The following is a 22534-nucleotide window of genomic DNA, read 5'->3' as shown; positions in this document are numbered from 1 at the left end:
AGTGCCATGTAAAGGAGACTATTTTACTCTTTCTTAGAAACTCTGAGTTCCATATATTTATATTTGGATTAGAAAAGCTATCTTAGATTGTAAGAATTATGACACAGGGCTTTTGTACAGGGTGATTCTTTTAGTTACAGTTAAATGTGTGTAATTGTGTGCAATTGCCCTGCTGGCTCTGCTGAATGCTTCTCAGGTTACTGAATACATTCACTTAATCTACCTACAACAGCACCTGCAAGGTCACAATCTTAAAAATGTAGGTTTGGATGGAACCTTATTGGCGATGCCATAAGACTCAACCAGCTATGCTGACCTGTTTACATTTATTGAGGATGCTTGTAAATACCAATTCTGAGCAGATTTCACAACTTTCTGAGGTAACCTATTTGAGGGCTTAAATAGAAATTAGAAGGGTTTGAGGGTTATAGATTGAGGTCTTAAATAGAAATTAGAAGGTTTTGGGGCTTATAGATGTGCCTTACAGTAAATCAATCCAATTACATTTTGTCCTACTATCAGTGAGTTTTAATAACCGCCTTTTTTTGTAACAGTTCAGATTTTTTAAGCTATTGAGTTTTCTCATGGTCTCATGGTCCATGTCCGTTTCTCATTTTCCCTTCCATGACAAAATAAAAGCATTGTTAAACTTTTTATTGTTTTGAACTCTTGTATAGTTTTGTCACAGTGCCTGAATTTCTTTCATTTATTTATGACATTTTAAAATGCAGTCTCCCAACCTGGATGAGATACTTCAGTTGAGGTCAAACCACCATCAAATACAGCTCAGTAATTATTTTCCATATCTTGTATATAGCACTGTTCATATTTAATCCCTTCTTTATGACAATATCAAAGTAGGATTCTAATTTATGTATCATTCCAGTTTGACAGCATATTATTGATAATAATGCATTAAGCATAGTTTTTCAACCAGTCAGGCACTACTTCATGTTATTTTCATGTAGATCATATTTCGCTGACTTGCTCATGAGTATTCAAGTAGGAATATGTGAAAAGACATATTAAAGTCAAAACATATCTCAAAGTCAAGACATATCTCACATTTCCTGCTTCTGCCTATACATTACATCAGTTACCCTATCACACAAAGGATTAGATTGGCTTTCCATGATTTATTCTTGACAAATACATAATGGCTATTTCTTACCATCTTATCTCTTGCGTGCTTTCAAACTGATTGTTTCATAATTTGATCTAGAGTCCTTTGGACTCTGAAATTTGGATGAATGATCTCTTTTTATTTCCTGTTTTTTCTTTTTAAATGTAGATACTGTGTTTGCCCTTCTGTGCTCTTCTGTGACCCAATCTGTCCTCTCTGAAATTTCAAAGATATAACATGTATAAAATATATGTACACACACACACTCATTTCCATATGTATACATACACACATGCACATTCACGCTCATATAAAACATGTTAGAATCTCCCTTTCCGTTTTCTGTCTAGACAGAAGGCAGCTCCAAGGCGGCAGCGTGCAGCGCCTGCTTTCCTCCTGATTCAGTTTCTGTTATTTCCTTAGTGAGCTTCTCCCAGAAAGCTACGTGGGTTTCAGCACCAAGAGCAGCTCGAGGAATTGGAGCTCCTGTCGTCCCACGTCCACACGTTATTACCTGCTTTTCCCTCCGCGCTGCGGAAGTGCTGCCATCCTGGCCATGGCTGGCACAAGCGTTAGGTGGCTCTGCTAGCCCGAGTTTAGCAAATCTCTGCCAGCTGACCCTCCCCATGGCCAGCAGCAGTCAGAAAACAGGGAGATTCACACACCTGATAATACAAAACCGGAGCTGGTAAACTGTATCACAACCTGGAGAGAGAGAGATTCCCTGAACTATACCATGTGGTCTGCTCTGCACACTATTCCTTTGCTCTGCTTTTATATTCTTTTTATTCTCGAGTTCTCTGTACTATCTTTGTGATAAAACGTTAGCTGTGGCATCCTGTCAGATCCTTTATGTAGCTGTTTGACTGTCTACAGGAATTGCTTTTGCTTTGCAAGGCATTTTTTCTTCTCTAGAGAAAGGATTGTAGGCAGCACAGTCAGCTCCTTGCTGGCCTGGAGGGCTTGGAAATGAATCTGTGTCTTGGGCTCAGTAATGCTGAAAACCAGCCCTGAATTGTGTAACAATTAGCTGGTACCTAATGATGACTTAGCCTTGGTGCTTTCCCAAACAGGGCTTTAGAGAACTTAGAAGAAATTAATCTGTCAACGGGGCACAAAAATAACTTCAGTAAAGGAGCTCTGGAAAAGCTACTTGATAACAATCTCTCCCAAAAGTATGGCCAGATGGGTTATTTATCATCAAATAACATTATTACTGATGGATTCTATGAGTGTGGTCAGGTAAGCCACTTTTGATAAATTGCTTTACTTAGAAAGAATAACATTTTCTTACAAGTTTCTTTTGATTATCTCTTCCTGTGGGGGTGAAACTTCATCTTCGCGCTATCCCATAGTCAGGACCTTTTGCCAAATCCTCATTCCATTTCAGATCCTTCCTCTTCTGGTCTCTTTCACTGTAGTATAGTTAATACTTACCTAACACTTAATGAGCTTTTTTTTTTTTTTTATGCAAACAAGTAAAGAGCTTGTATTTTCATCTTTGTCACAATCCTTTCTCTCACCAAGCAGTATTTATATAAAGTCCGACTCTACTGTGTATCACCACTTAGTACTGTGTTTGGAATTAAATCAGAGAATTAAATTGGAGAAATTGCAAAATTACCAAATGAATGAGAAATACCAGTCTTATTGAAAATCAGTAAAATCCATGGTACTAAAGCATTCAGTTGCTTTTGAAAAATCCATTCAAGACTGTGAAGTCTTCAGAGGCAAAAACAATTATCTATTCTAGATCTAAGATGACATAATAAAAACAAATTTAAAATAAGTTATAAACCATCTTGCCTAGAGAAAAATAAAGAAGTAACTGATATATTTTGAATAATTTTAAAAGTTTATACATATACTATTCTGTTAAAGATTTGGAATTTTAAATGATGCTTTAAGTGTTCAGCTTTAGAAGAACAGAATCAACTGATAGGTTTTATAATACAATATAATATTTATAATATTTCTGTAGATACAACCTGGAGTGAAATTTTTATCTTTGGAGGAACTGAGTAAAAAAGAGCTTACTGACCGTCGAGCCATAATCTTCATTAATGCTAAACCACAAAATACGTGAGTCACGTTTGATCTGACAGTTTTCATTGCAGTAGCTCACCTTTTTCATCTTTCCACCTTTTCCACCTCGTCCACCTTTCAAATAATACAAAATTACTGTGATATTTGTATTGTGAGAGATATATTTTAATCCCCGCACAATGCTTCATGACCCTGGAGACAATAGATTTGTATTTTATAAAATAATGAATTTTGATAATTACTTTCCCTTTAGACAGAAAAGATATATTCAGTTTAGTTGGGTTTCTTGGAAACTTAGCCATGAAGTCTCCTTCAGCCTTTATTCTGAATGGTGGGACATTCGGTGTTTTATTGGTGTTTTATAGCAAAAATTAACAAAGATTCATCTAAGCTGAATATCAATATGAATGACAACGAAACCTGATTTAATCTTCTTCTTGTACCAACAAATAGATGGAATTTTAAGGAGATCATCCCAGGAAGCAGGACAAAGGCAAGCATCAAATTTTCACGATGCTTTCAGTATTTGTAGTACTATAATATAAAGTATTTGTAGTACTATAATATAAAGAATCTGTACACATTTCTTCTCTATTTAAGTTGAAGCCAGTCTCGATTTGAATGCAGGAAGTTGATATTTGGCTTGTTTAACTAGAAGTCATTTCCTCTAAACAGTCTTAAAGATCAAAGAATGCTCTACCAATATTTTGCAAGTCCAAAACCTTCTTCTCTGTCAACACATCACATATTTGGTTTATAGTATCATTAACTTCCCTTTTAAGATTGTACATGACACTATAAAGATGTCTGAGAACATCTATGACAAATTAACCATCCACACTCTTTGTTGATTCCTAAAGTTGTCTTTTTCTATCAAGTTTTCTTTCTTTGATACAGCTTCTTGCCTTTGTACCTTGTCAACAGTCTTACTCCTGAGTTACTTATGTATCCACTACTGTCCATGCTTCGTTTTTGACCCCTGAATGAATCACAGGTTTTCTAGTTGCTATGTTATTTCTTTAAGTTCCTGTCTTCTTGCTAATATATTTATTGTCCTGTAAAATAAGAAGCCTATTTGCTTAGCTTAATGTGCAAAACTATTTCTAAAAAATAATATGTAAAAATATCTTGTTTCATTTCAGTGTCCCTGCAGCAGAGGAAAAGCCACAAGATGCATCTAATGAACAGGCTAACTTGGCATATTCTTCTTCAAGACGAAGCAGTAGAGAAAAACCCAGGTATGATCTGGAGATTATACTGGACGTCAATGAACGAATATTGTACTAACATCAGAAGCAGAAATCTGATTGAAAATAGTGATAGACAGTTTTCAAACTGAGTAAAAAGGCTCAATAGTGCTATTGAGCATTTATAGTGTTAATATAGTGTTAAACATATTTTCAAAGTCTTCCACCTCTTAATCGCAATGATCTTCCTCTGTCTATCTATCTGAGTTATATATCCCTCCTCCCCATGCTGTATTTGATCATCTCATAATTATTCAGTTTTTCTCCTTTCAGTATCCTTAGGAACCAGGAAAATGCTATTATTGTGCAGCTTGAGAATCAAGATGTCGGCAAATCAGGGCAGATTTTTTTTCAGTTTAGAACCTAGGGCCAGAGAAAGTTCCTATGCTGCCTACATGCATCCTTGTTTCTAGTTTAAATTTCTGCCAGTAAAATTCCATACATGACTAAAAGCTGAGAAGAGTATGCCCAGAACCACCTCAGTTTTGATAATGCTCAGCTTAAAAATGCCTGGCTCATGAAGGACTCCCTGTGATCCATAGAGTAGATACAATTCTCCTTGGAACTTCTTGTGGAACTGCTCTCCTGGACATGTGTGCTCATGCCATGGGAGCCACAATCTCTAAGGCTGCAGGAATTTTATTTCTTTCTTTTATAGAATGAGGACTTGAGCCTACCCCTCCCACCTGCATGGAGCAGGTCACACGATCTAGGTGCCTCACTCTGCTTTGTTGTAGCTGTTCACTAATGATGAGATACAAGAAACAGAGCTTTCTGCTTCAGCTGCTAGGACACTTCTCTGAGAGAGTGGAAACTTCAGTTCTAGTCCTGGCCATGATGACTGTTAATATAAAATACTTAAACCTTAGCTTGTTAAACTGAACCATTGAAACAGTAAGTCCTTATGTAGAACAGTATCACCATCATGATCACAGCTGGGCCTTTCAGAGAAGACTGGAATATGCACCTGATTCCAGGGAAAGAATTTGAGTTTCTGAATCCAGCCCAAATAGAGCCTCCTTGCAGTCAGTGGCATGCTGCCTAATCCTTGATACGAACATGGTGTAACCTATAACCACTCCTGACTACTTCTGTTAGCTAACCTAAGGAATTTGCGGTTTGTCATGCTGGTTTGTGTGGATTCTGGTCTTGGCTTCCTATTTTTTTTTATTTTATCATATAAGGGGGCCTTGGCACACATCAAGGCTGTGAATTTTAACCAATGGTGGACATTATAAAATACTGAGTGCTACAGAACTTGAAAAGGGGGAGAAATTGCGTCCTTGTTTCAGAGACTGAGCTACTATGTTTTCAAATTTTAAGCTGGAGCTCATCCATGAACTAATCCTTTTGACAGAGTTGTTGATTTCTTATGCTTTTTGTATTTACTTGTACGTATATATATGTTTGCATGCTTGAGAGATCAAATTTGCAGTAAGAAAGAAAAGAGAAAATTGGAACCTATTTTGTGATCTCAATAGTTTAACGGCATCTCCAGTGGAAGAAAAACAGGAATTAGCTGGACGAAGGTCTTCACTCAACAAAAGCAGCAGTAGAGAGAAAGGCTCAAGGTATTATATTATGAATTAATTTAGAACTGACATGCAAATTGTTGACAGGTGATGGCTCCTGACTATGAAGATCTGAGTTTCTGCCCCTGTTCAGGACTCAAGTTGTAAGGGTATTCTCTTATAAGTTACAAACTTACAGAGCAGACACTTACATTGATTAGTTATTTAGACTGCAAGCACTTCTGGAATGCAGTTTAAATAATTTTATAGTAGGAATGAATCATGTGAATTGTCTTGATTTTTCAGCATAAGGGGAACATACCCTTGCTAGTTGCTTTTTAGTATAATTTATGTCAATTACTCAGTAAATGACTGCACTGTTAGCAAGAGAAACTTTTGGAAAGCAGAAGAAAAAATGTATTTTGGAAAAAGCAAATGCCTGGCTCAATTTCCTCATAGCAAATTTGCAAGGATACCAAGACTTCTTTTTTCAAGTATGAAATAATTGCTTTTGAATGTCATGATCAAGCTGTATGATTTATAACCCCATTGTCATTCATTTTGAATCCATAATTCATATATCATTATTGCTATTAATTTGTGAGATATATGGGAGTTACTTGAAGGTCAGTAGCTGTCTCCAAGTCTCACACATGCTTTGACTTTTTCCTAAATGCTTTTTTCCTTTGATCGTATGTTTCTGTTTATCACTGTTTTTTGCTAAGTATGACTGAACGCACAGTTTAAAACCATTGTTTTTAAAAAGTGATACTAGTTTATGTAAACTGAAGTTGTAAGGTAAGAAGAAAGGACAGTTATAATTGTCTGCTGGTAAAGTTTTAAGTAGTTGTAGAGGAAGTGCCTAGTAGATAGTTTGACATATATTTGCATAGACAGATAGCAATATTTTTGATCAAACAGTTGCATATCTGATATATACATTGACTGGGTTAAAAGATAATCTTTAATGTGCACTGATAAACATGCATTCTTTATGTGCTATGTTATGATAGAGCATATAAGAAAATACTTTTCAATATTCATTTACTCCTTTTCTAAAAATGGCCAAAATATTAATTTATGAAAAAAAAAGAAACAAAATAGGTGTCATAGCTGATACTATGAAAGCAAGTTCATGGTTCCTTATGAGACAAATATGAGACAGACATGACAGATTGAAGAGCTGAGCAGTAGGGTAGAGAAAGCTGGAAGACAATCTTAAAACAGCCATTCCACCAAGGAGCAGAATCTCAGGGAAATAAGAAGCAAAAAGCAGAAAATTACTGTTCATACTTCCCCTTCTCGACTTTTTTTTTCCCTCCTAAAGACCACAGAGAAATAGAATAAGTGTGATTCAACAGTAATTTGAGTACTCAGAACTAGAGGACACATTTTCCTGAGGCAGTGCAATGATTGAACAGTGCACTTTTCATAGGAAAAAAGAAGTATTGGGAGGATAAAAGGGAAAAGCAGCAGAGAAAGAGGGAAAATGGTAAAAGAACAAGAATCGTAACATTTGCAGAAGGCTGTTGTTTTGAAAAACTGTTAAGTGGGACACCAGAGATGCAGAAAGAGTTCATTTTTAAAAGGTATTTCTGAACATTTAGTATAAGAGTATAAATATGGAAGTAGGTAGCTGTTTAAACTAGCATTATAATGTTGAAAGCTATAGTTAGATAGAATCAATTTAGATAAAGAAAATTGTTTGTCTTCTGTTTTAAGTAAAAATGTAACTAATAGCTGGAACAGTTATTTAAGAGGGTGCTGAATTTATCTGAGTGTTAAATCTAAATTGTTTGATAATCTAAAATGTGTTTTATTTAATCTATACAAAGGGTTTTTGGTGAATGTGACTAATCTCAATAACATAAAAGAAAAGTTTGCAAACTATTCTGAGAACAAATGGCTTGAATTATACTACTGATTATGCCATATGTCCTTCTGCTTCCTACAATGCTTTCAGTCCTCAGAGTGCTGAAATGTGTTAATTGCAAAAAAAAAAAAAAAAAAAGAATAAATCGAAGAACATAAAATAATAAAGATGTGCCCTGGAGCTATGTTCTCTGTAAGTTCTCTGGTGGTCTTTTTTCTTTTCTTTCTTTTTTTTTTTCTTTTTCTTCTTTTTTTTCCTCCAATAATGCCAGAACTGTAAGAGAAAGGGAAGAAGATATTTTGTCATATTTCACAGTAGAATTATTCAGGACATATACTGAAAAGGCTTATGATATCTGTTCAGGATCACAGTCATCTTTCAAATCCTGAGTTTTAGTGGTAAATGTAGTAGGTACAGTGAAAAAAAAATCATCAAAACATAGATTTCTTATAAAATCTTCATCTTACAACCATGCTGTAGTTTGCAAAATACATGAATTTACAGGTACATGGACTATTGCCTGGTATGTCTGGTCAATATTTTAGCCATGGTGTTGATACCAATTGTTCCTTTATTTGAAGTAGATATTTCTGTCAAATAAAAACCCATGGAAATTTGTTATTTTTAACTATGATTGTATGTAAGCTGTAGCAGTCTAAAAATGTTGCCTCTCTAAAAGCTTCTTGTTATTGTTATGTAGCTGTATTTAGATAAGTGACTTCTAGCCTAGATAATCCGTATATTTATCCATACACAAATGTCAAAAAAGATTTTACAGGAGTATTAATATGGAGACAGTGTCAAGTGGTTCTTAACCATCTCTTCCTCAAGTGTTCTCTAAAGTTTTGTAGATTCTGGAGGATTCATTATCAGGAGGGAAGAGTTCTCATACCTTTCCCTCCAAAATCAGTTTGTCTAAAATGTTCTGGAGAGCTATTCTGTTGGAGTACTTTCAAAAATTACAGTATTCTAAAAAAAAGGGTATATTGTTTTCTATGTAAGGAAAGGGAAGGTGAAAAAAGAAGAGGAAAAAGTGAAAGAAGAAGATGTTCAGATTACACCCGAAGTCCAGGATGAAGTAAACCTTGAAAATGTGCCTTGGTCTCCACCACCTGACGCCATTTTACTGGAATACATTAACGACGCTTCCAAAACAATTCTACCACTAACAACTACCTGGAAGCAGGTTGTGGCTCTTGCACAGTGAGTACTGAATTGTATTTTCATAACTAATGCAAATACGTTGGATTGGTCAAGGAGCAATTTTCCAATTTTATTCCTAGAACAAAAAACATCTTATTTTTTTTTCCTATCCTCAGCTGGAATACAAGTCAGATTCAGTCCAGAATCTCAATATAATTTCAGATTTTAAGCTTGGCGTTTCTCATTTTATTGCAGTGAATTTAATTTTTTAAGCAAAATATCACTTGTGATTTTGTGACTCACACAGTTTGAATTTCACATTTTGAAAATATTCATGTGGACAATTTCCTTTTTTTTAAGATTTTCAGAATAAGAACTTACTTATATTGATCCTTTTCAGTGAAAATTTCTGATAAACCAGCTCTTCCAGAATTTTTATTGTGAAGTTCCTTGTTATTTCTCCAAATCCATACATAATGAAGACTATCTTTAAAGTGTTTTAAATGTTTTTGGTTTGTGAATTTTTGGTTTTTTAGAGCAATTGTTTAATGAAATGTGTCCCTCCCACCCCTGTTCACATTCCATCTATTTTGTGGTAATAAAGATAAAAGCCTTCGTTCTTGCTAGTGATCTTGGCATCTTGGCGGTGTTAATGCCCTGAACAGTGGTGAACAGCAGTCAGACATTAAGAAAATAATCAATATTTTTCCCCTGAATTTTAAAACAAATGAGTAGGGGGAAATAACTAAAGCCATTGCTTTGTTACTGCTATTGCTATATGTCCTGATCAGAAAATGGGTTCTGTGAGTCAGTCTTTCTGTTGATTCCATGGGGTTTTGGATGAGGATCTGAAAACTGACCTCAAACACCAACATTCTTTACTGGGTAGAAAGTCCGGATTCCCAGGAGATGCCATTTTAATTCCATGCACATGGAATTTTGTACAATTTGTCACCAACTATGCACATGGCCAGTTGTGTAACGTAGTAAGTGAAATAAAACAGGCTATACTAAACTAAACATTGTCAGTGAAGTAGTGCTGCATTAGAAGATAATAGAATTCAAACACTTAATGTAGTATGTGTTTGTTTGCAGTTGGCAGTGTGATCTTCAGGTGTTGAGAGAACTTTGTGACCTTCTGACTGGACCTTTCCTGCCCTGTGCAGATTGCTTGTTTCCTCCCCACCTCTTCCTTCTCACACCTTCACAGGCTTTTGGCTTCAGCTTCAGGCACTGCCTGTCCCTCCTGTTCCCCAGCCCCTTCACTTCATTCCCCCTCAAGGTATCCGCTCCTGCCCTTGCTTTAGGCTGATCTCCTCCTACTTCAGGTAGGTCCTTTGCCCCAGGATCCTGCCTGTCCCACATACCAAACTGCTGCACACGGGCTGTGTGTAACCAAGGCCTGGGCACTGCAGAGCCTGAACGCTTGAGATGAAACCCTGGCTTAAGACTTAGTGATGCTGCAGGTTTTCTGTATTGCATCTTTCTCCTCTCTTAAGATGTTTCTAGCTTAGCTGAGTTTAAAACCTCTCAGGACAAGACCGTTTTTGTCTTTTGTTTTTATATACTGCCAAAAGAATGGCACATTTATTTAGTATTTAGAGTTACTCTAATTAACATCTTGATATTTAATAGTGCCAGAACATCAGATCGATGCTGTGTGATATAATGAATGTGTCCTGTATACAGGCTGTTGTCATCAAGGTGGGACTCATTAGTTACATTCACTGCTCAGTCCAGGCACCAGTCAGGGCATCTCCAAGCAGTGTGTCAGCTCTCATCTTCTCCTTAGTTCAACCTTTACTTACTGTTCTAGCAGTTCCCTGGTTGGCTTCTCTGCCTGGAGAGTTTGGTGTCACATTCTGCTGCATCTAGCAAAATTTGTTTGTTCTGATCAGCCTCATTTTTAATGGTCTACCTCACTGTGAGGAATGACTTTTCTGTTGACTGTAAAATTTGACAAGACAGGTCTTCATCCTGAACTGTTCCACTGCCTATAAATCATGCCACCTTTCTCAAGGTGGAATCCATAAAATACTATTTCAAAGCCACTTTTCAAACACACCAACGGAGTCTTTGCAAATGCATAACCCAGTGAATCAATCATGAGAAACTTAAGTGGGAATGTTTTCTGGGGGATTTTATAGATGTCTTCCATCTTAAGCTGCATCTTAAGCTGAATAGTGTGTGTTGAATACGAAGGGAAGGAGGAGGCAGACGCAGGAGGCCTCCAGAGCCTGGTGGCTTAAACAGCATTCCCACCATGATCCCAGGGAAGGGAGCCTGCGTAGATCAGGAACACATTAAAAGCCTCTATTTTTAAGCAAACACAGCACCTCTTTGCACACAGAGGGTCTGGGCACAAGCAGCACGAGTGAGTGCTTGGAGCCAGCCCACTCCTCCGGGCTCACGCAGTAGTTCCCAGCTCCGTGTGCCTTGTCTGCCTCGGGATACCTCTCTGGATCCTGCTGCTGCCACTCCTTCAGCCCTGGATACTGAGAAATGAGGCCCTTGAAGTTGCCTTGCAGATACTGTGAGGGCAGAACCTCTTGGTGGAGAGCGATGCAGAGAGGCGATACGGTGTTTAAATGCCTCCCTGAGGCTGTGGTTTATGGCTCCTGTATCAGCTCCACAACACCCTGTGCAAGGTCAGAGTCCTCAATAACGCTGGAGCCTTTGGCTGAGGACACCGTGAGGGACCACGGTCTTTTCATATAGGGACTATGTGAAATACCAGCTTCGACATGCAGAAGCTGAAGTATCTTTTCTGAATGTGATTGCTTCCAGGAGCTGGGATCACTATCTATGGCTTTCTTTGTGCCATCTATATTTTCATAGGTCTTTATTATTATTTCAAGAAACTGATAGGGCTGTATATCGTATCAATAGCTCATGTAATCTGTTAGCTGTGAAGAAGGATGATAATTTCTCAACAATTTCCTCATTAAATTGACTTTTTTATTGATAATTTTTCTATGAGTGCTTGGTACTTGTATTGCTCCTCTCTAGAGTTTCTGCTAACAGCTGGTACGCCTTGGTGCTGCCTGTATTTAATAGTGAGCATGTGTGAATTAACAGTTATTAAAATAAAAGAAAAATAAAGCACACATAACAAAAGTATTATGGCATTATATGTCATTCACTTGTTGATTCTATGCATTTCATTTTGCTGATGTATTTTTTGTGATAAAATGCAAGAGAATTTATAGATTTAATAGATCTTGGTATAAACTGGAACAGGTTTGTTGCAGACAAGATGGGTGGCCCAATTGAAAGAGACAGACTGCATGACTTCAGCTGGGAACTTCACATAAGTGAAATCGAATTTGAGCTGAAATGCAATGTTGTGCCTATTGGGAAAGTCAAAAAAGGAACATTCTACCACAGAGCTCTGCTTTTCAAGGTATATTAACATTTATTTTGCAACATAACATTACCTTATTTTTGGTTAGTGAATCATTTAAACTAAAGTACACTTGCAGTATAATGTAATATTTATAGTCAAGAAAAATCTTTTGTATACATTTAAGTCATTTTTCACTAGCAAAATCAATTTCCCCATGAATGAAAGCCGGCATTGCCGCTTTCTGTAAACATCCTTGTTGTCATTAAATTGTCTTAAGTGATATCAGCAGAATACTTGATAAATGGCAAAAAGCCAAAATATTTGATTGGGAGTCAAAACATTTTACATTTTCTGTAAACTGTAAAGTATTGAATTATGCAGTTTCCTTCTTTTCATGCCACAAATGTAAACCTGTTGGGACAGTTTCTAGTTGGCATCTATCTAGTATTCTATGCGAACATGTAACAGCTTTCATTCACTAGTTTCATAGCCTGGGAAGCTGCACCCCTTCCTCTCTCTTCATGTATAGATGTGCTGATGCAAACTGCTTATCTGGCCCATCCTTTTTCCCTTGGCTGTTGGGTAGCTTGGATTTTTTCAACCCTTCTTGGGTGGAAAGGAAAAGAGAAGTCTTTGGCATTAAGCATGATGGACCTAGGAAACAGTGCACAGGAGCGCAGAAAAAGAGCACAATCCTAAATTTATGGTGCCTGTGGGTGGAGAAAGTTCCTGACTTACTTTGTGGAGGTCTGAAGGAGTGAATTAACTTTAACGAAACAACCTCAATATTCCCTTCCCTACCAGTACCCCCTTTTCCATAATGTCTCACAAGAAATCCTTGTAGAGATTGTCTCCTTAGAGAGCTGCAAGGGCTCCCTAAAGTGAGGGATATCCTTGTGCATTAGTAACATATTAAAAACTGAGTTCATTCCTTTAAAGAGGAAGGAAGCATACTGAGAAAGCTGTTTCGTAGCTGGAAAACATTAGAACTCTGTCAGTGATCCTGCAGCAGGCAGGAAATGCAGGTGCTCCATCTAGCAGACACTGGCCGTGTGTTTCGTTGCTTCACACATCAGCAAGGCTGAAAAGCAGGCAGTGTGCCTCAGAGTGAAGCAGCAGTCCTAAATTTGCACTGATAAAAATGTTACCTTTTAACAGTTAATATTTCATACTCAGTATATGTGTGCAGTGTACCTAACCTTGTTGCTTGTATAGACAGTTTGGTAGAACATTACTCAGAAATGAGTTTAACTAGAAAACTAGGAAAAAAAAGTAGAAAAACTACTACAACTAGAAAAAAAAAAGCATTACTGCATACTGTGGGTGCTGTAGTTCATTTGAGATCTGAAGGAGGGGCAGATATGCAAGTATATCTGAAAAGAGTTAAAATTAAGATTTTTATGCTATGCATAGAATATGGTAGAAATAATATCAATAACCCAACAATTTCTAAGTGAACTAACAACAGAGATTTGCATTAGGGACACCTGAGAGATTTACAAAGCCTCTTTTAAGAATGCCCCTGGGTTTTCAGGTGTCTATTTTCATTTTAAGCATCTCCTGACCTTGCTGTGTATTGTGCAGGCAAAATATATTAACTGTGATTAACTCCTTTTTCCTTCTTTTTTAGGTGATAGCAGACAGAATTGGCATTGGCTGCAGTTTAGTTCGTGGCGAGTATAACAGAGCCTGGAATGAAGTTAAGTTAGTTGATGACTCTCCTCAAGGAATAACTGGTCTTCTGCTTCCTCCTCAGGAGTATATTGTAGATCTAATGTTTGAGCCAGGCAATTTGATGAAGCAAGGGAGCGCAGAGGCAGATCGCTATAAATGTATTTAAGCATCATGCCCATTTCTTTTAAAGATGCTTTCAGTGTTAGTATTTATGAAATGCATGTTTTTTGGAGGGGAACAGCTATCAAAAAGAAAAATGTATTTCTATATTCACTTGCTGAAAGGAGTTCTTCACTTTCTAAAAACTCACTTTATGTATCTGCATATGCCATGTGGTCTAAATGTCAAATTAAACATCATATTTTAGGTTTCCAATTTCAACACTTTAGAAGTTCTGTTTATTTTGTGATACTGCAAAACTATAGATTAAAAATTGGTAGACCAAGAATATTTAGCTTGTATTAACATTATAATACTTATTAAATATATTTGAATTATTTCCAAAGCACAATTTATTCTGGTTTCTGTTTGGCTGTTTTTTTTGCGATGTTCCTTCACTTCCCATGTGCATTTATGGGACTTAAATGTCCCTGAAGAGACTGACACTTTGTAAAACAATGTAACGTAAAAGCCATTAAACATTTTCAGTGTGAAATAATCCAAAATTTGACCATCAGAACTAAGCCAGTAGTGCACTTTCAGCCTCTGTAGAAACATCTCACATTTCTTAGAACTAGATGGAATTGATAATTGGATAATAAAACACTCTGGATAAAAGTAAATACGGTTTGTTCTGGCCTAGAGAAGGCAGGTGCCTGTTAAGTTATTGCTTGCTAGCTCCCTTTAAATGCTTTACTTTTACTTGAAGATAAAACAGGGTCTGAGAAGGGGCGGTTTCCCACAAGGTGTACGTGTTTCTTACAGTCTTTCGCTACATGGTGTAATCAATCACAGCACAGTGGTGTAGCTAAGAGAGGCCAAACACGAGCTAGAACAGTCCAGGAAATGCTCTCTGGTGAAAGAGCAGGAATGTAGTGGAAAAGCAGGAAGTATTTCAGGGAGTACCATTGTCAAGTGGGTTTGAGGTAGAGGGCTGACAAAAACTCCTGTAGGGCAACGCAGGCAACATGTGTGAGTGCCTTTCAGAGGACCACAGTGACATTCTTACATTTACTTCCTGCCCACCCAAAATATGATAAAGAAGTTTGGAGTCTGTGTTTATTTAGTTTTTAATGTGTATGTAAGCAAGGTCACTTCCATATACTGCTTTGGTTTAAAGAGGCTTATATGTGTTGTATTCATTTCTGCTTATGAGCAAGGTCCCACTGTTCCTTTTCCTTCCTCCATTGAGAGGCATCACCATTTCCTGGTGCCCTTTGGGGAAGGTTTTACCTTCTTTAGCTGTAAATTGACTTATGTGACTCCATGTTCAATTTTTAAGCTTGTGTTCAGCAGTACTCTGGACATCAGGATGGAAGAGAAAACACACAAGACCCAAGCAGAAGTCCATGAAAGGCTCAGGATGTGTCTCTTACCACTGCTATTCAGCTGGCAGGAGACTGATGAAAAGTGGTATGTTTTCGCTGATAGGTATGATGGGATATAGAAAACTGCAGCTTTGAATGTGCAGTAAATGGAAATAAAACATGAATTCATTTCCTACTATCATTTTGTATAGTTTTCCCTACCTTAGAATTTCATTGTCTTGTATTGGAACCATAAGGGTGAGAGGTTAGTGTCTTTATTTGAAGAGCTCTTGAAAAACAAGCTATTTTAGTTGTTTCTGATAAAAGACAAACAAAAGGAGACAATGTAAGCAATGCAAGTTTCTTCAAAATTAAAATGAAGATGCCACTTTAAACATACAAGCTAATTTAACAAAAAATGATTAGCTAAACAAGTGAAAAAGTAGTACACAGCCTGGTATAATCAGACTTTGCTCGATAATGTTGGATCCATAATGTTGGATGGGAATAGTTTCGTCTCTGACAATTTTTAGCTTTGTATTAGCTGAATCCTTCCACTTCAAAATTGTCATGGACTTGGGTGCCAGAAATGAGATCTAGATAGAAGTTAAGCACTTTAATCCCAGTGGTTGTTTTGAAAACACCCACCATACTTTTGTATTTGGTGTTTCCCAGGCACTTGCAGTTGTGCCCTGCCCTAGTCCACAATTCCCCCAGACCTGATAAGAGCAACTGAGCTCCTGTTCATTCCAGACCTGGATGTAGGATCAACAGGGCTACAGGAAGAGCAAAGCAGAGCAACCTCCTGAGCTTAATGGTATATGTTAACAATTCGGGGTTTTTTTGGAAAAAAAAGGCCTAGTCTTAAGGCTTGAACAACAGCACTTACTGAATAAAGGTAAGCCCCAAATTCACAACTTAGGCAAGAATAATAAATAAACATCTTTTTTTCCTCAGTTAATCAGAATGCATCTGCCAAGGCTTGTCTTCGTTCCCAAGGTGTGTGGATCTTCTGGGGAAGAGAGCGCTCCAGAATAATCTTAAATATTTTGGTTTACAGAGTCCCACAAGCTTCAGGAGGCATCTCAGTTGCTCCATCTCCTCCATCCTGAAGGGATGACTGTGACAAGGGCATTTCTAATCCTGTGCCAATTCTTAGTGCTACAGAGCTTCGTGCAACAGAATGGAAATTTAGTGACAGCTTTGTTTAAAAATTCAACGCTTTCATTGATAAATGAAAACGAGCAGTCAGCAGAGTAACTACTATTGATTTAGTCTTTCAAGTCAATTTATTTTATGCTACCTATATTTTCATCCTGAATAAGCCATGCAGGCTTGTCTGTAGCAACGTACAGCTACATAACAGGATAGTCAGCAGGGAGGCGATGGTTCAGGCAAGGATAGGATATCTTTGCTCTTGGGTTCTTCAGAAATACTGGGTGAAATAGTGGCTAAAACCCTGGCATTAATGATCACTCGTCAGGCCCTGATTGCACAAACAGGCCTCACTGTCCCTGCGTGGTGCCTGGTGCGGGGGCAGCCCCCAGTTCCCCTTCCCTGGCAGTGGTGGGTCCTGTGGCAGAGCCGCAGACTCGGAGCACCCGCAAGGCTCTGCGGGGAGTGAAGCACGGAACAGGCACGTCCTCTTTGGAGACAGCTGTCACAGAGGAACAGGGCAGAAACCAGAGTGACAGCCTCCGTGGAAGGTGGACTGTCACTTGTTTCAAGAAAAAAGTATAGGGGAAGAAAGTATTTTCATATCTATTTTATGTAGCCATTATTATTTATTCTGATAACGTAACCTTGCTGCTCGTGTCGTGCTGGCACGTGCCTGTACCAGGCTCTCGCGACTCGTCTTTTCAAGGAGACATCGGTGGGGACGTGCGGAGGTGCCAGGGGCTGCACCTGGGTCACACCACCTGGAGAACCAGCGGGTGGTGGGCAAGAGGATGCAACCCCCCAGGTCCCTCCTCTGAGGGCCCCACGCAGCTGGGGAAGCAGTGGGGACAGGAGCGTGAGCTTGGGCCCGCTGCAGAGGGGACGCAGCCACAGGCACTGGAGGGGCTTTTTCTGCAGCAGAATTAGGCCAACACGATTCTGGGCTTTCATCAGGGGAAAAAAAAATACGTATTTGCTAATTAACATTAGTGTGTGCAGGGGTGAAGGAAATTGTAAACCACAAGTATGGCTTTGTAGAAAACACTCGAAAACCTACAGCCAGTGTCCCCTCAACAAGCATTCCTGGCAGTGCAGCAATGGAGAAGCTCAGTGAGCTCCTGAGGGAAGGACGGTGCCCCCCATGCGGGGGTTTCCGCCCAGGGAAGCCAGCGCCCTGCTCGGATGTGTTCCCGCTGGGCGCTATCAGCACCCGGCACCGTCAGGTGCTGCGTCCACACGAAAGCCGTAACCCGGCCCGAGTGCGTACGGACCCACAGCTGCTCCCGGAGCCGCTGCCCTCCCGGAGCCACCGGTCCCGCTGCCTCCAAACGTCCCGCAGGAACGAGCAGAGGAGCTGCTGCCGGCTCTGCTGCCGCGTCGCCGCGCGGACCCGCGGGCATCGTTCCTTCACCCCTAACCGGTGCAGCCGGCACAGCACGACTGTGCAGGTGAATTAAAAGCTCTTTAGCCCTCTTAATGAGCTGATTATATTTCTGTTAAGGAAATGCTGGCCCTGGCACCAAAAGATATCAGGAATATTGGAATGACTTTATTGAGCCTTCCTTGTCCACCTCTAACCAGGCAGAATTTACATTTCAGACATAGGTAAAATAGGCACGGAAATGCCAGAATGATAGGAAGAGAGACATACACACATATGCATGTGTCGACCTATAAAAGATGTTATTTGCAGGACACGGCAGAAGCCAGTGTATTGGAGACACAGTGAACTGGTAAAAGCTTTTCTCTCATTAAGGAGTGCACTTATTTGCATACTAATTAACCGGCTTGTTCTTCCAGCTCATTGATGTTTCACTGACATGCTGAGATGTCATCTATGGAAACCATGTGCAAAGCCTAATTGAAGCCAGCTCTTGCTTAAAGTTAGATAAACACTGAGGGGAAATACATCCAGATGAGAAAAGCGGTCAGACCAAAATAAGCAACAGATCCTTTCCTTGATGTTCCCTCACCTGTGCTCGCGCAGCCCCTTCGCCCGGGTGATAGGTGTCTACCCCACAGCTGCTGGTAGCGAGCCCACCACCAGTCCAGGGCTCCTCAGGCTTGAGGGTATTTCGCTATTTCAGCCCCAACCATATCCCCCCAAACGGGACAGCCATGTTGGCCAAAAGAACGAAACCGCTGAGGAAACAGTAGCCAGTGCGGGGGAGCCGGGCGCCCCGCGTGGCGCCTCAGCGCAGGCCGGGCCGCGTTCGGCCTCCGCGCTCAGCGCTCCCTGCCCACGGCCTCCTCTCTCTGTTCGCAGGTGCCCCTGAAGATCACCCTGCATCCTGCTACAGGTCAGCGGTGCTGCCTGTTTATGAGAGGGCCATGAAAAACAGAAAATACAGTTACAGCAGCCGCAGTGTGCTTTTAATGCATTTTCTAATTTAAACTTCTCTAAGGAAAATGCTTTTAGAGAGAGAGAGTTTTGAAGGAAAGTTCCTTAAAGGGCAGGTGTCAAAAGGATATTCAAGAGTCAAAAGGATTTTCAAAATGTCAAGTCATTAATTTTAATTGGCATTAGGGAGCAAATTATGAAAGGTGTTCTGCTCCAAGTCCCAAGTATAAGAAATTCAGATAATGACATCTAATTTTCAAAATTGGCGACTTAGAGGAGTATTCTCTGACAAATGGCCACTTTTAAGGCACAGTTTATCTATAGTAGATTGCTACTATAGTACAGACGACTCACCTGCTTAAAGTGCCAATTTCTTTCCATTACACTCAATTCACACTGTAAAGTTCTAATATAAATGAGTTGAATCCTACCTCCACCAGCTACAAATGGCACATGCAGTACTTAAAAGAGGTCACTAAATGCTTTTGTAGAGCTTGCCCTTAGGTCCATGAGTACAAGAAAAGTCGGAGACCATAATACTAAACACAGAAGTTCTTAGAAATATTCAGGTATTAAATTCCTTTAGACGTTTCCAATGACAGACAGCTAAGTACTAGGTTTGAACCGGTCTGGGGCTTTCCAGTGCTGGACCATGTATTATATTGGGTGTAGGTATTTTGTAACAGGGTATTCTTCACCAGTCTGTGTTGTCTGAAGCACAAATAACACCAAATAAACAGTGGGTTCAGGACGCAGTGTTACCTGCACCAAGAGCTGCCCTAGAAAAGCTGCTGTGTTGGGTAGGTGCTTTCTGCTTTCTTACAGAGAGACCCTGCACCCGGTGACTCCCTCGTGTGTCTGCGCAGCGACAGGCATGATCCGCTTATTTGGTTTCTGTAATGGAGGTTGGACCTGAGGAGGTGTTCCAGTAAAACTCCACAAATACTCTGCTGTGTTGAGCATCTTCCCTCTCCTTTCTGCTTGTTTGCCATGGAAGGGTCAAATTTGTAGAGTATTTGTGCAAGGCAACCTGTGAATAAATAAGTGCAAATGACACCCAAAAAATATCATTCAAAGAGTCGTGGAATGGAAACTGTGCATGCCATGTGCCCCATTAGAAACCCGGCTCAGGCCCTGAGGACAGAATGCTAGCATTCCCAGTGAATAACATGTGATGCTAGTATTCCCAGCAAATAACTTGTGAACACGCTGGAGCCCAAGGAGTATAACAAAATCATAAACTACACTAAAAGAATAAGTTTAAGGAATGCACTCTACATATGGCAGACCAGAACTGCACACTGTACTTCTGTAAATCCCTCAGGCAAGTTTGCTAATTAGGATGATCTCTGGCACTGCTCCCACCCAACTACATGTTTTTTAATTTTTCAAATAACATATGCAGTTGAGGAAATCACAATCTGTTTCTACATAACTGCAAAAAAAAATCCAAGGACCCAGATGCCAAACGTTTCATGATAAGTTATTTGTGGCCATCTACAGTCCATTTACTTTACCTGCCCTGTTTATTTCTCTGTAGTTCTGACCTGAGCGAGCTCAGTAGGGGAGACTCTGGCCTCTTTTTTGAGGTACTGCTTCATGGTCCCTCAGTTCAACTTGTTCAGCTGCATCCAGATTTGGTCTAAGGTTTCCAGAGAACAGAAAGGACAGACCTTGCCACATAAGTCCTAAAAAACAATATAAAGCAATTCCTAAGTAGCTGGGTATGTTCACTCACCCCTGCCATCATGAAGACCAACTACTAACACAACATCCTCTGATTTAAGAAAGGAGCAACATGGCTTCAACCGCAAAAGAGCAGTTTTGTAGGTGAGATGGAGAGACATGCAGAGTTTCAGGGTTTTTTTAAGCATTTTAAGCTTCTCCTGATTAGAAGATGCATTAGAAATACCACAGTCCCTCTTTTTGGATTCACATAACAGAAAAGGAAGAAAAAAAAAAGGTACATGAATCTCAATTACATATTTAAAAACACACCTAGCATAAATAAGCAGGAATAAAATCTGATCCAGTGAGCTCTGTTCCTCACAAATTCCTGCTTGCCAGGGAAGATTCAAACTTGGTTTTCAGGAAAATCAGACAACTGAAGGGAGAGCAATTCCCCCAGTCAGAGGGTGAAGCATGACCTACCTCACTCTTAAATCATTCAGATTTTCCTTTTTTTATGATGCAATTGTGAATTAGCTCTTTCTGCATTTGCAATTAGGGGCCAGAACAGATGGCCAGGGCTTAGTTCAGACTGATAAATCCATTAAAATAACCCACAGGAAGCTGCTGCTGCTGCAGTTGTTGCCAAATAATTGTTCATTGGATGTTTTGTTTGGGGTTTGAGTGCTGGGTGGAAGAAGAACCATCACAGTTCGTCACTACCCAGGGGTACAAGGCGTAAGAAATCCCACAGAATTTTGGGAAATGCATTATTACTATCCACATAGTTCACAAAACTTGCATTACACAAGATAAGGTATGCACAGGGCAACCAAGGCAAACAGCTGGGAATTGCTGCTCCACACCAGTTCCCTGTGCAGATACACCCATCCCGTACCAGACTGCATGCTTGCTCCTTTCCAAAGCAGATGAAATTTATCTGCACAAGTCGCCTTATAGAGCGGTAAGACCATCTAACATGCAGTGACTGCAAAACACTCACTGTACTTTGAATTCCAGTGTTCACACATTTTGCAAGGGAATTTCTCACAGCCTTTAGAATCCTGGAATAACTTAGGACAGGCAAGACCTCAGGAGGTTGTTTGAGCCAAGCAACCCCCTTGCTAAGCAACCCCCTTGCAAAGCCATTCCCAGAGTGGGCCAAATTCCAGCCACAGGTTCTGGCAGAGGTCACCTGCTTAAGCTAGTGCATAGATAGGACCTATTTAAAAATAATAATAATGATAAAAAAAAGCTAGGTCAATTTTGTACCAGAGAGCTTATGATTAGCAAAAAGAGACATTAAAACACAAGCCAAACACAGCGGAAAAGGCTGTGTGCTTGTTAATTCACACGGTGTTTTTGACCTGAATCACATTGGACTACTACAGAAGTCAGTCTCAGTAGATTCTGTGGGCCATTTTCAGAGATTTTTGGATCCACCTCTCTTGGTGTCCTGGAAATGTGCAAAAAACACTTCCAAAATACTTTTCACTTCATATTTGGACAGTGTTGGAATTCAGTGCTGTAACATGAAGGCACATCTTTGGAGAGCAATTTCATGAGGGAACAGTATCTCCGTTTAACAGGAGTTTGGATTTTCATGATGTCTGAGGGTCTGGAAACTAGATGTGGAGGGATATGAGATGGCTGGTGGAGCAAGAACACTCTGCTGATTCCCGTGATGATCTTCCACAAAAGCAGCGGGATTTCTGTGAGAAAAATGGAGCTAGTCAGAGATACAACCTACATACCGAGGTGGTAGATGGACCCAGCACTATGCTGGTCCCCCTTTCTTCCTTCTCTGGGCATCTGGGCACAAAGTATCACTGCATATGGCAGGTCCAATCCAAATTCCTGCATGCTGAGCTTCTGTTTCAGTGGGAACTTCCCGTAGGAATGGCCATACATTTAGTATGACAAAAAGAGCAGAGGAGA

The 22534-nt window shown here is 39.6% G+C and overlaps 1 protein-coding gene across 2 annotated transcripts in view; it reads left to right on the top strand.

Moving 5' to 3' along the window:
- ARMC3 (armadillo repeat containing 3) overlaps nt 1–14279 on the top strand; it is a 49499-nt gene extending 35220 nt beyond the window's left edge. The window contains exons 12-18 of one of the 2 annotated variants that reach the window (XM_010213865.2): nt 2197–2365; nt 3105–3205; nt 4312–4407; nt 5898–5987; nt 8803–9003; nt 12184–12346; nt 13920–14279. In XM_010213865.2, the coding sequence (XP_010212167.2) occupies nt 2197–2365; nt 3105–3205; nt 4312–4407; nt 5898–5987; nt 8803–9003; nt 12184–12346; nt 13920–14129 (1030 nt within the window). In that variant the 3' untranslated portion in view covers nt 14130–14279. Of the gene's footprint in view, nt 1–2196; nt 2366–3104; nt 3206–4311; nt 4408–5864; nt 5988–8802; nt 9004–12183; nt 12347–13919 lie in introns of both variants that reach the window. The other variant, XM_088534019.1, reaches the window with a different exon arrangement.
- Nucleotides 14280–22534: the final 8255 nt, after the last annotated feature.

The sequence above is a fragment of the Tinamus guttatus genome, unplaced genomic scaffold, assembly GCF_059628265.1.
Source record: "Tinamus guttatus ecotype Peru unplaced genomic scaffold, ASM5962826v1 Tinamus_guttatus_pri_ptg000530l, whole genome shotgun sequence".
In the NCBI taxonomy this organism is placed as follows: domain Eukaryota; kingdom Metazoa; phylum Chordata; class Aves; order Tinamiformes; family Tinamidae; genus Tinamus; species Tinamus guttatus.
Note: the sequence above shows the minus strand (reverse complement) of the source record. Positions and strands in the feature narration are given on the sequence as shown.